The 13,237-nt window shown below is 42.0% G+C and overlaps 1 protein-coding gene across 1 annotated transcript in view; it reads right to left on the bottom strand.

Moving 5' to 3' along the window:
• Positions 1-13,237, bottom strand: part of LAMA3 (laminin subunit alpha 3) — a 160,340-nt gene that overhangs the window by 53,913 nt on the left and 93,190 nt on the right. The window contains exons 33-37 of the mRNA XM_018566742.1: positions 12,427-12,571; positions 11,290-11,430; positions 8,942-9,103; positions 7,457-7,558; positions 5,167-5,250 (exon numbers count right to left, since the gene is read on the bottom strand). Coding sequence (XP_018422244.1) covers positions 5,167-5,250; positions 7,457-7,558; positions 8,942-9,103; positions 11,290-11,430; positions 12,427-12,571 — 634 coding nt within the window. The remainder of the gene's footprint in view (positions 1-5,166; positions 5,251-7,456; positions 7,559-8,941; positions 9,104-11,289; positions 11,431-12,426; positions 12,572-13,237) is intronic.

Here is a 13,237-nt window from a genome sequence, read left to right as displayed (position 1 = left end):
CTATTCTTATAGATGCCGAACAGCAGTGAGTAAATAGCCGAATGCTGCTGAGCGGCATTTGGCTCGGCTGTTCTGCTCGGTCCCTCTGTGGGACCGAGCAGAACAGAAAAATAGTTAAAAAAGGAGAAAAACAAAAATAGAAAACGATTGTACGGAGCTAGCAATGACAGTTAGCTCCGCCCAACTGTTTTCTATAGGCCGGCGGTTCTGCTGCCATAAAAAAAAAACAATTTTCACCATAGGAATGCATTGCTAGATTCCTATTGGCTATTTCAATTTGCAATAGCCAAGAGCAAACTAGCTATTGCACCCGCCCTCTGCTGCTGTCAATCACTAGTGGGGACGTGATGGAGAACTGCAGCAGTGGGCGGGTGTATTAGCTAGTTTGCTATTGGCTATTGCAAATTGAAATAGCCAAAAGGAATCTAGCAATGCATTACTATGGTGAAAATAGTTTTTTTTAATGGCAGCAGAACCGTCGGCCTATAGAAAACAGTTGGGCGGAGCTAACTGTCATTGCTAGCTCCATACAATCCTTTATTTAATTTATTCTGACGCCAGCCAATGGCTCCGTGTCAGAATAAAAAAAAAAAAAGAAAAGGCAGTGTTTCTCACCTGGGCGGCCGGGAGCGGAAGACTCCCGGAGCGCCCGGGAGAGTTAGGCTGTCTGGAGATCAGTGTCCCTGGTTAGCTGGTAACCAGGGACGCTGATCTCTCTGCAAGTGGCCGGAGCCAGCCGTAAGATCACGGCTGGCTCTGCCCAGCTGTCAGAACAGGCTGTCGGCCGGCCAATGGCCAGCCGCTCGGCCAGCTTCGGCTTTCACCTCGGCTCAGTGGAGCCGAAGCATATGCCTTCGGCTCAACTGAGCCACCCGGCCGACTTTGGGAGCTGTACAGGCTATAGTGAATAGCCCGTACAGCAGCCCTTCGGTTCTACTGAACCGAAGGGGTCCTGGGGCCGAATCTAGCCGAAGGATCGGCCGAAGCTACGGCTAGATCCTTCGGCTGCTTTGTGAATAGACCCCATAGTAGTTTATTTATTTCACTTATAAACACTTTGTAGAGCAATTATTATCCCTGTGAATCTGTGTGAATGATCATTTGATGCAAATGGATGCACAAAACGAACATTCTTGTTATATTTTGTATTTATTTCCTATGCCCCTCAGCTCCATCTAGTGCCATAATGCACATTTTACGATGACATTTGAAAAAGCGTTTGCCTTATAAAATAAAATAAAGAATGTTTGTTTTGTGCATCCATTCACACAGAACAATCAATCACAGATATTTGTTTATAAATAGACTCCTTGGCATTCTTTTTTTGTGTATTTAATTGTTATTCAACCATTTAACTACTAGAACCCAATCTAAAGAGTATTTTTGCTTCACTGGCCTAAGTAAGAACCTAGCTAAGGAAAACGCAGACTACTGTCTGCAGGGGCCCCAAGGGCCACACAAAAAACTACCCATACACCCATAGATTGCCTTCATTCAGAATCTCACAGATTCCTCTATCCTTGCTAAACAGCGTGGATGAACGAATCTGCACTGCCGGGCTAGTGTATTCTGACAGCTGGCACCTGCCCCCATCAGCATACCCGAACAGTGACTGCAGCTGATTGGGTACAGTCATTGTTCGGGCCGACAATTTTCCACCTCACTCCTTCGACAAAAGTTGATTAACAAAATTTAGTTTTGTCAAGCCCGGTGGTGGCAGCAGGGACACACACAGCTCAGATTTCAGCAGAGGTCAGGTGAAGTTCGAGCAGTGTATGGCCAGCTTTAGATTAAGCATCAGGCTCTAGTGTACAGTATAAATTTTAATATACTGTACACAGTACACACATTTTAAAATTTCCAGTTCTGGACCTTTCAGACTATACCATTAGTGAAGGAGAATTGGAGAACACAGACAGCAACTTTACAAGACTGATCTTGCAATGAATATCAGCTAGCGATGTATTGCTAACTATTTGTAGAGATTGTAGCATGGCTGGACATGAGCAGCCTTTCTTTGATCTGATTCATTCTTCCTTATACATACCAGTACTTTATGCCAAAAAAACTCAAAGCAGCAGCACTACCTATAGTACCAGGTACAGTACATTGAAATAGCAGAGTAAGCTCTTTTTGTCTCCTTGGCACTCTTAGAAAAACAGAGCATTCTCTCCTACTGCCACCCCCTGGAAAATCATTTTTGTCTGATTTCCCAAAAAAAACATCACATTGTTACAATGTATAATTTTGCATTGTGTTTGGTATTGCCTGTGGGATTTTGTAAAGCCCCTTTATGGCTGGCACAGACAAATAAATATGGAGTGTTTACTCTAAAATAATGGAACAAACTACTGCTACATAATATTTACATATTGCACTCCCAGGTGGCCAGGTTATCCAATCTATTTAATCTAAATAAGGTTTTAATTAAAAAACAAATCATTAAAAAAATGATGGGATGTTACAAAATGTGTATAATTGTAGGGCCAGTGAAATGGCAAAGTTAGATTTGTCTGTTTTCCTAATTTGTGAGACAACCCTATTAAATATAATGTTAAATTAATTTTATTTATTACTTTATTTTAAATGGTTTTGGAGAGAATAAAAAAAAACTTCTGTATGGCCTTAAATGCTACCTCAGTTCCCAACTGGGGAGATTTACCTTAACATCCTTTTCTGTTAGACACCCGTCACCTGTACAGTAAATGGGGGGAAATCTCCCAATGGGCATTGAGACAGAACAATTATCTTAACAGAGGTTCTACCCTTCCCCATGCAACTAAAATGTGTGTTTTTATAGCTGCCTGCATTCAAATTAGGGAGCTTTTCCCTCATTTCCTTTTCTGAATGACACTCATGAAAAAGACAGGAAGTAAATACAAATCTCCTAAATGAATCACACATGCAGCAAAAAAAAAATTGACATGGGTTTTAACGCTTATTCACGCTATCATAACGTTTGGCTAGACACTGAACTACTGCTTTGAAAGTCGATGGGTTCAGATGGGTGCTGACTTGCTTCATTTCTTGAGAACCCTCACATGAAGATCCACCCAAGGGGCTGAAGTAATATGGTCCCATTCTCCCTGTGGTTTTCTTGATTTATTTGACGGAGAACTCAGCAGGGAGCAGGGTAGTTAACATAAACATCAAACAAAGCACGATAACTAATGCAAGATTGCAAGATCATCACTTAAAGTGACACTAAACTTAAAAAGTTCAATGTTAAAATGCATTCAAGTACCTTAACTATTAACAGTACTGTATCCTATAACTGCAGATCCACAAATCATCTCTGAATTCATGGTGACACTGTCCTTCATTAATGAGGGTGGCTAATTTTGTTCCCCATGGTCCCTGTGTTTATGGTAAAGTACAAGCTCGCTCCTGTGATGGACTACAATCTCACGTTTAATTTCACGACTACAATCCCACTTTTTCTCACGTTTACTAATTTGTATTGAGATTGTAGTCCATCACATGAGTGAGCTTGGATCGGTGACTACTTTACAACACTCACAGGGACCATGGGGAACACATGTAGCCACCCACCAGAAGGAAGAAAAGTGTCAGCACCAATTCAGAGATGATTTGAGGACCTGCTGCTGAGTGATACACAAATAATGCCCAGTATTGTTAATAATTGAGTGCATTTTCAGGTTTTAACTCCCAAGTTTAGTGTCACTTTACTCTAGGTCATGGATGGATCTGGAAATGATAATAGATATATGAGCATTCTGCAACATCTGCAACACTCCTGGCTAAGGGACAATTATGGATCAGCAATGCAGATTTTCCTGACAATACCCTTTTCTCTGGGATCAGGCCAGTACAGGTACCATGCAGCAGATATAAGCAGATTGCTTTAACAATTACTTTTTCATGGCTGGATATTGAAATTACTCTTTATTTCTATAGACCCCATTTACATGCAAATTGAATGGGGTGGATTTAATATCTTGGGGTTTCTCTTCGGGGTTCCAAAAAATTAGAAGCCAGAAAGTGACTGAGCACAGCAGTATTATTCTGCAGTTTTAAGTGTATTTTCCCCTAACTTCACTTTTAGATACATTTTATTTGACAATCTTACTGCCCACCCCCCAGCCCCTCTGTGAGTTTTATACTCCCCTATCATTAGTCCAGAAAGATATCAGCTGTGTACCCTCATCTGTACCGCAGAGATGCTACACACCACAGGTCACTGCTGGAACTGCACTTTCTATTTATTCCTATAGGGAGTTCATCATTCGCTGGACCATAATATCTCTCTGGTTCTGGGTCAGGAGTCTATCAGTCTCGTGGGGAAAGGGGCAGGGTGGAGGTCAGGTGACACAAAAAAACTAAAGGTTTAGTTACATTTTAGGTGCAAAATGATGATAAAATCTAAAATCTGCCAGTCCAGAAATCAAATGAGGATTAAAAGAGAACTATGGCCAAACTTTTTTTCCATAGCTCTCTTTAGGATCACAGGAGGACATTTACTAATGTCCTTCTGTGACCCAAAACTCAGCATATAGCTCTATATGCTGCAAGCGCAGAGCCGCGCTGCAGCTAGGAAAGATCCCAAAAATATTCACCCCGCTACCTAATTGACAGCTGGTTCTGCCTCTCTAGAAGCAGAGCCAGCTGTGCCCTGCCAGCTGTGCCTGCCCCCTCACCCATCCGTCCCTCCAGTCAGCGCAGGAGGAACAAAGAGGGGAGGGTGGAATCCCTGCGGGGAGCAGTACCTGACAGTCACTGATCTCTGCAGGGAGATGATCAGGCACTGAGCGATCGTTGGTATGTGAACGCTCAATTCCCGATCAGTAAAGCTGATGTGTGACAGCTGCAGCGTCACGCGTCAGCTCTAATTATGGGGATGAGTGTATTTTACTCTTCCCCTAAATTCTCCTTTAAATCCTATGTCTGGGGGAGGGGCAGCTTGAAGTGGGAATTCCCACTTCAAGGGTTAACAGCTCACTAATGTCTAGGGGATCTAAATAAAGGAATCCTACTAACCTGATCCCCGCTCCCTCAGTGTTGTAAATTGTAGTATTTGGAGAATGGGTAAGTATCTGGATCTTCATTGCTCTGTGTACATCCAGATGAAGGAATTCTCATAGGTCACCAAAAACACAAGCATTGTTAAGCTTTTAAGAGAGTTTAATGTAATACTTGCAATCTCACCTCCACAAGCTGAACACGTCCATAGTATTGCCTGTCTGGTAAAGGATTGCTGGCATCCACATAAACAACAGTCATTTGTCTACCCTGATTGAAGGAAATATAAAAAAATAAGAATGCAATAAAAAGACGACAATTGTGTACGACACTAAAAATTATCTTCTATTAGAGAATGTGGACTAGCAGATGTCCAGACAAACACCTACATACACTACACAGCTAAAACACATACATGTGAACTATTGCACTTGCCAAAGGATTTGAAATCTATTCAGCCAGTCTTGTGATTGACACACATTTGCTGCACTGCAAAGCCAGGGAGGTCACACTCCTTACCCTGGATTAGCTTTAAAGCTTTTTTACACTACATCTCTGTCTCCAGCCTGGTCACTGTAGAATAAGTTTTGGGAGTCTGGCAGCCAAACCAGCTGCGGATAAGCCTGAAGTGCTCCCATTACAACTAAATACAATTTTTCATGCTGTAGGGATTGTAGTCCACATACATGATTTTTCTCATTAAGCCGTGATGAAGGGGTTGTGATTTGGATCCCAGAAACACGTTGGCATTTCTACTTGAATGTACCCTGACCGTTATGGAGTAAAGTTGTATCTGGATTGTTATAATTGGTGTGGCACTTCAATTGCTACATCTCTTGTGTTCATAGTCCAAAGGACAGACTGGAGGTGTTTGAATCATAACACTGGCACAACAGAACTGTAGTTTCATTTTAAGAGACCTTAAAACACTGTGGGTGTAATTTATCAAAACAGGAGCAGACAAAATCTGGACCAGCTGTGCATGGCAACCAATCAGCTTCTTTCTTCAGTCTGTTCAGTTAAGATTTGAAAATGAAAGAGAGAGGCTGATTGGTTGCCATGCACAGCGGCTCCAGATTTTGTCTGCTCCAGTTTTGATAAATTCCCCTCTGTGTGCGTTGCTTAATGCTAACAAATTTTCTCATGCGCTCCTCCAGTGCAGATTAAAAAAAGGTTACTACAGGTAACTAAGGTAGTGTTATTCTTTCATTGTATGTGGGTTTTTTTTATGTATATTTAATAAACTGGTCATATGCTGTTTACTGTCCCTTTAAATTTCCTAGCAACATGAACCCAAAAAAGATGTGGGCTTCCACAGGCTGTTGCACAATAATTCTCATACATCTGTGATTACACATAGCCTAAAATCAGCAGCAACACACAAAATGTTTACTAACTAACTGTAGTACCGTGTTTCCCCCGAAAGTAAGACCTACCCCGAAAGTAAGACCTAGCGCTATCTTCAGGGATTTCTGTAATATAAGACCTACCCCGAAAATAAGACCTAGTTCGGGGTAGGTCTTATATTACAGAAATCCCTGAAGATAGCGCTAGATCTTACTTCCGGGGTAGCTGCACATGTAATTGATCTTTACATGTTAAGAGCGGCCGCCGCCCCCTCCCCCCCCCCCGCACACACGCCCACCCACAGAACACGCCCGCCCACATGCCCGCCCACACAACATGCCCCCCTGCCCGCACACCTGTTTGCATCGGAGCGGAGAGCTCGACAGCTGCAGCCAGGTAAGACATCCCCCGAAAATAAGACCTAGTGTCTTTTTTCATGAAAAAAAATAAAAGAAGACAGTGTCTTATTTTCGGGGAAACACGGTATGCAACAGCCAAGATTCCGTTTCACTATGTGTTTGTTATACCACCAAGTATTACTGGCCTGTATGGGGCAATGGAACCTAGCAAAGCTTTGTTCTAACTGTAAGGAATTAATCAACCGTCCAACAGTGGCAGAATATAGCAGGAATCATGGGAATGTTGGCAATCAAAGCCATTTCTGGCAGTATTTGTCAAGCTCCAGCAGAGCCCTATGATCCAAACGCCTGGCATACAGTAACAGAAGAATCTGAACTACATGCCACATTTCATTTTGTGTCTCATTACCTAAAAGACATCTTTACAAGGCATTAGAGCAGAACTCCGGGGACATTTTTTGTTAACCCATCAGTGGGGCTACCCCTGCACTGCAAGGGTTAAGTGCTTGTTTTTTGTCTAGGGAGGAAAATAACAAAGGTATACTCACCTGATCCTCTGAGCTGCCCGGCTCCCTCCAGCCTCTCTCCTCCTCAACACTCCCTCCAGACTCTCTCCTCCTCAACACTCCCACCAGACTCTCTCCTCCTCAACACTCCCTCCAGACTCTCTCCTCCTCAACACTCCCACCAGACTCTCTCCTCCTCTGCTACTTTAAGTTTTTGCTATAATTTCCTTGGAAAATGCAGTCACTAATCATCAGTCAACTTACTGTCAACCGAACATCTGGTCGCTTGTCTAGAAGCACCATGCCTTCATTTGGTAAGCCAAAGGACTTCAGTTGATATGTCAGAGAGCCGCCATATGAAGAGATCTGTACAACGTAAAAGAAATATCATTTTTTCCTTTGAAGTTGAACTCTGGGCACAAAAACTTTCATTTAAATATACTTCTCAATAGCCAAAAAGGATATAAATCCACTATGTGTGCACCAAATGTGTTTGTAAACCCAGATGTTACCATATAAAAGTAGCAATGACATCATCACTGTACTGCACATAGCCTGTGCAGAAAACTATAGGAGGGGGAGGATACAAGACCAGTCGCCCTGCACAAGAAGAAAGAGCAACAGTGACTGGTCTTTATTATAGGAAGCCCTTTCACAGAGGAAAAAGTCTCACAATGGATTACCGCACAGATGCGGAAGAAATATACAAAGCGCCCCAAGATTCAAGTAAGAATACATATGCCTCTTGTATTTGCTTATAACAGAGCTTACACTTGTCCTCATTTATTTCACAAAAACAACAAAATGCAACTCTGTATTAACACAGAATACCTGCTTAGTTATTTAGAATTTTCATTTGGCATTGGATATGGTTATGCATAGAAGGACATTTTCAGCTGTCTAAAATGTTACAGCCCATCTCCGGGCAAAAGCGAGGTTTAATACTAATGTATTGGATGGCACACTTATGTGAATAGTGTCCTCAATGTGCTTCTTGGGATGCTAGAGCCTACTGTGGAGAAGACCTGTGCCTGCACTCTGTATGCTGGATGACCAGATTCACCACTCTCACTAGTAATTTCTATTTAGACAGTTCTGACATCATTACACCAGTTCTGCCTAATTCCATGGAGGTAAACATGAATAACATTAGTGCCTGTGACTGCCAGCTCTGCTTCATAGCGTCACCCTCTACCTCCAATTACCTCAGCACTCCTCTGCTCTGATGACATCATTGGTGTTGATGACATTTTTGTGCTTTTGGCACAGGTAAGAGGGAAAAAATTTAAGCTATATGTTGTGGGGGAACAGAGGTAGGAAGGAAGTTGGGAAAAATACTAGCATGGAGATGAGCTTTGAAATGTATGCTTTTCAAAAAGGCTATAACAAAAGCGAAAATGTGAATAAACCATAGTGGTGCTCCAGGATGGCCCATGCTTTGCCCACCACAGTCAGAAGCTTGCACAGCTCGTTACAGGTAACACTGTTGCAGAAAAAGTGGATAGCGGCACACCGACATATTTTAAAATCAGCTCCTTCACTGATACATAAAATCAATAACACAGGAGATTAACAAAAACTTCTTCTATCTTTCATGCACATGGGCGCTTAGAATGGTATAGAAAAAAAATGAAGCTATATATCGTGGAAGAACAGGACAGGGGTTGGCAACATTCTAGCCTGGAGATGAGCTTTTTAAAACTACAACAAAATCTATAATATGGCTACATTCATCATAAACACCCTTACCCTCTCTCCCAAATATGACCCTGGTGCCGCCCAGTACAGACTGTGAACTGATGGTGGTAATTCTTGCACATCTGCTACAACACTTCTGCTGCCTGGGTTGAAAGTGACAGCGACTCTGGTCTGATCTGATGCCTCGAGACTCCATGACCTCATGTCTACAAACTAAATATGAGAAATACATTGATTACAATGACACTACCATAAAAAGTATAATAGACATATATACATACGTTTACAAATGACAAGCCAAACCGAATACATAGATATGTACACTGTCTGGCAAAAAAAAAGAAAAAAGTCACACACTCTAATATTTCTTTGGAACGCTTTGATTACAGCATGCATTTGCCATGGCATCGTTTCCATAAGCTTTTGCAATGTCACAACATTTATTTCCATCGAGAGTTGCATTAATTATTCACCAAGATCTTGAAGTGAAGATGGGAGAGTCAGACCACTGTGTAAAGTCTTCTCCAGCATATCCCTAAGATTCTCAATTGGGTTAAGGTCTGGACTCTGCGGTGGCCAATCTATGTGTGAAAACGATGTCTCATGCTCTGTTTACCACTCAATCTGAGCCTGATGCATCTTGCCATTGTCATCTTGTGTCAACAGGAAAGAAAAAATCAGTTAATGGAAAACACCTGGCCATTCTGGAAGAGAGCCTTTAATTTTTTTGGAACAGAATGTTGCTGACCAATTATCCAATGGAATGCCTATTTGCTAAATCCAGGTGGTGATTTTTTTTGACCAGGCAGTGTATAAAAAAAACCAAAAAAAACCCAGAAGTCATAAGTAAAAGTTCTAAGAGACTGAGCATCCAACAGTGCATATGCAGTAATGTGACAGTTAGTCAGCACTGAACATGCCCATAGACATTAGACACCTGTTGCCACAAGCCTACATTTCTCAGAGAAACAACACACACAACAGAAAAGGTGTGTAGGCAGTGTTGGAAATCTTCTGCTTCCCCATCGGTGGTGATGGGTTTCACATACATACACCTGCCATAACAGAAATCCCTAGGCCACTTTTGCCGACCTCCTTCTGAAAAATTATAGTTTTCTCGCTGGCAGGCTGATTCTTTGGCTTCAATTTTCAGAATTTCTATAATCTATTAGCCAGTATGCAAATCAGTTCTTGCTCTTCAGTTGCTCCATATTTGTTCCTGACCAGTGACTCAGACGATATTAAAGCCAAAAGATCAGCATGACAGCCAGGCCAAGATTTTCAGAAAGTAGTATGCAATGGTAGGTTCTAGTATAGGTTTTTGGTTAATCGGGATGACGTATTAAAAAAAAACTTGTGGAGCACCCTGATGAGAACTCTCTCTTGGGTTCTGACTCCATGCCACACTGTAGACTGTACAGAGGTAGAGCTGCTTTCTCTACTTATTCCTATATCTAGCCAAGGACAGTTGACCCTATTCTGCATTCCCAACAGTTCACTGAGGTGGTCTTGGGCAGACTTAGAATTATAGAGCATACAAAAAGAAAATCAACTGACATTGAAAGTTATAATCTCTCCTATAACCATGAAAGTCAGGAATCATAGCAATAATGAAATCTACTTTCTGTTTTTTTTCTCTGCATTGGCTGTCACATAGCAAACTATTTATTTCCTAAAAATAAAATCTACGTGCCCTTGTTAGGACTGCACTGCAAGGGTTACGTGCTCCTCAATGTGTAGGAGACTTCTGTATTTTACTTACCTGCTCCCTGCTCCCACAGGTTCCAAGACCAGTGCACACAGCCCTTCTCCCCCTTCGCTCTGGCAGTTGGAGGCCCGCTGACGTCATCACATGCTGGACCTATAGTCCTCTGTTATACATGAGAATAGCAAGGGACAGTCCACAAGCCGGAGAGGAGAGGTGAGTGCCGGCTGCCTGGGGAGCAGAGATCAGGTAAGTAAAAAATATTTACACAGCTCTCCTAGACATTAAAGAGTAGTTAACCCCCGCACTGCAAGAGTAGTTTTTTTTCCCTTAACCTGGAGATGGGCTTTAAGCATTTCAGCTTGGTCACCCACCAGCTCCCACCTTGCTGTCTGGATAATGAAGCAGCAGCAGTTTACAGATGCTGTCACCATTTCCTTAACCTGTTATCTCCTCGGTCAGCCAAACTCCCAGTAATATGCTGACAGAGAGCAACAGAGCCTGACTACATCACAGTCACCCTCTCTCTTCCAATCAGAATCATTCTAGGTAGGGAAATAAAGATATCTAATATAAAGACAGATAAGTACACATACTAGCTGTTTTTAAAAATACATTTCTAAAGAAATGTATAACCGGATTAAATGGTGGTATTCCAGAACTGCCAGTTCAGCTTTCAATTATTAGGTTTTACCTTTTTCCTGTGCTTATTGGAAGAATGGCAAACATCTGTTGCTCCGAAACAAAAACACTTGGTACATCCTTTGGTGTTTGAAGGATCAAAATAAAATGTTCCACTCTGGCAAGCATCACATCTTGTACCTCCAATATTTTCCTGCATGTTGGAACAGATACAGAATATTATATTTATGAATTTGGTCACGTGATATTCAAGCTCTGTGGCAATCAAAAGCATTAATTTTATGTCTATAAAACAGATAGACTTGATGTTATGGATTAGGCGAGCAAGGAGGAAAGCGCCGAAAGCAGAACATATAAAGCCCAGATTTCATTTCATTCAGACTCTTATATCATAAAACTCATTACAATTTAGGGGTTTAAACAGACCCTTTTTATCAGGGCCAGGCACTGTTAAACAAAGTGTGTACCGGACTGATAAAATTGGAGGTGTATTTAGTATGCTCCAGATGCTGGTAAGATTATGATTGCTCCCAATGCACTAGTGCTAATTACAACTAGAGAGAGTGGCTCACCTCCACCGAGGAGTTGGTGCAAAGTTCTGATGATAAGTGTGCAGTTATTATCATTTTGAAAGTGGTGGATTAGTGTCAGTCAAGATTTTTTTACATATTAAAATGATTCTGCCTTGTAACAGGACAAGTTATTGGTGAGGGCCCCTATAAAATACTATTGATGCACCTCTGTGGCACAGACATCCCAAATGGCAAAGGAAGCCCTTCCCAGGAATGTTGGATAGGCGTGTGCATGCTGACGTCATCGAGACTGCACGAGCAAAGGAAGAACACTGGTACAGCGGGACACAGATCGAGTTCTCATTGTTTGTATGTGAGTGGCTTTTAGCTTTTTTTCATAAAGGTTTTTTAATTACATACTACACTATGGTATTTCTTGCTATGTCCCCCTGGCCCTGGGGGAGTGTTTCTATTAAGAAAGCGGTGATTTGCAATCATTCGGTGGAGAAAGGCGGCAACGTAGGGAGCCGAGGAAAGAGAAGAGAGTTTCTGGCTAAACCAAAGTGGATAATATTGCTCTAAAGCTGACCATTTTATCATCTAATGTTTCAAGGATCATTAGACAATTTACTCTGACTTGAGATGAAGGTGAAGTTTGTGTGGTTTAGATACAGTACCTTGCACAGGCAGACACCTGTGTGGTGATCACAGATCTGAGGCTGTGTACCATCTGAATTGCAGTTACACGGAATGCAGTCAGGAAAGCGGAAATAACCTGGAGCACAGCGATCACACTGCCTGCCTGTTATTCTTGGTTTACATCTGCCAAGAAAATACAGAGAACTTATTAATGGCAGTTTTGATGAATTAAAGCTAAACTCCAGCCTTACTTTTGTTCCTCTCACTTACAGAAAGTCCTCTCCTGTGCTAAAACTGAATACTCTCAATTCCCTGTAATCTTGCATTTCCGCAACATACCCCTTTAGAAGCTGCGGCAGCGATCTTGAGCCCACCTTCATTTCCTGTCAAAACGACCTCTATCATTCATCAAATCACTTCTTCCCCTCATCTGTACTGTTGTTTTCCCCTCCCTCACAGCTTTCAGCTTTCTCTGCCATCAATCATTTTGCTCCCAGGCTTTAAGAGCATGAACCTATCCCTGGAATTCCTTTAGACATGTCTGCAACCAGTCAACAGAGTGCACAGCTAAAATCTTCAGCATCGAGTGGCCAGAAAAAAGAAACAGGCACAACTAAAGAGATCCAGCAGAGGTGTTCTTTCTTACTGTATTATTCTTTTCAACAAGAACCCAAGAAGAATGCTGTGATGTTTACAAGAGTCTGCCGACCCCTCCCACTAGACTCTAATTAAAGACAGCAGACAGACCCAGTGATGGCAACAATGGGTCTTATATTCTTAAATGGGTATTTCTCAGAAAAATATTATTTGATTGAAGAGTTTAATTTGCATGTTGATAAGGTGGGAGGG

The sequence above is a fragment of the Nanorana parkeri genome, unplaced genomic scaffold (genome assembly GCF_000935625.1).
Source record: "Nanorana parkeri isolate BGI_ZX_2015 unplaced genomic scaffold, ASM93562v1 scaffold971, whole genome shotgun sequence".
Classification (NCBI taxonomy): domain Eukaryota; kingdom Metazoa; phylum Chordata; class Amphibia; order Anura; family Dicroglossidae; genus Nanorana; species Nanorana parkeri.
The sequence above is the reverse complement of the archived record's forward strand: the minus strand, read 5'-3'. Positions and strand labels throughout refer to the sequence as shown.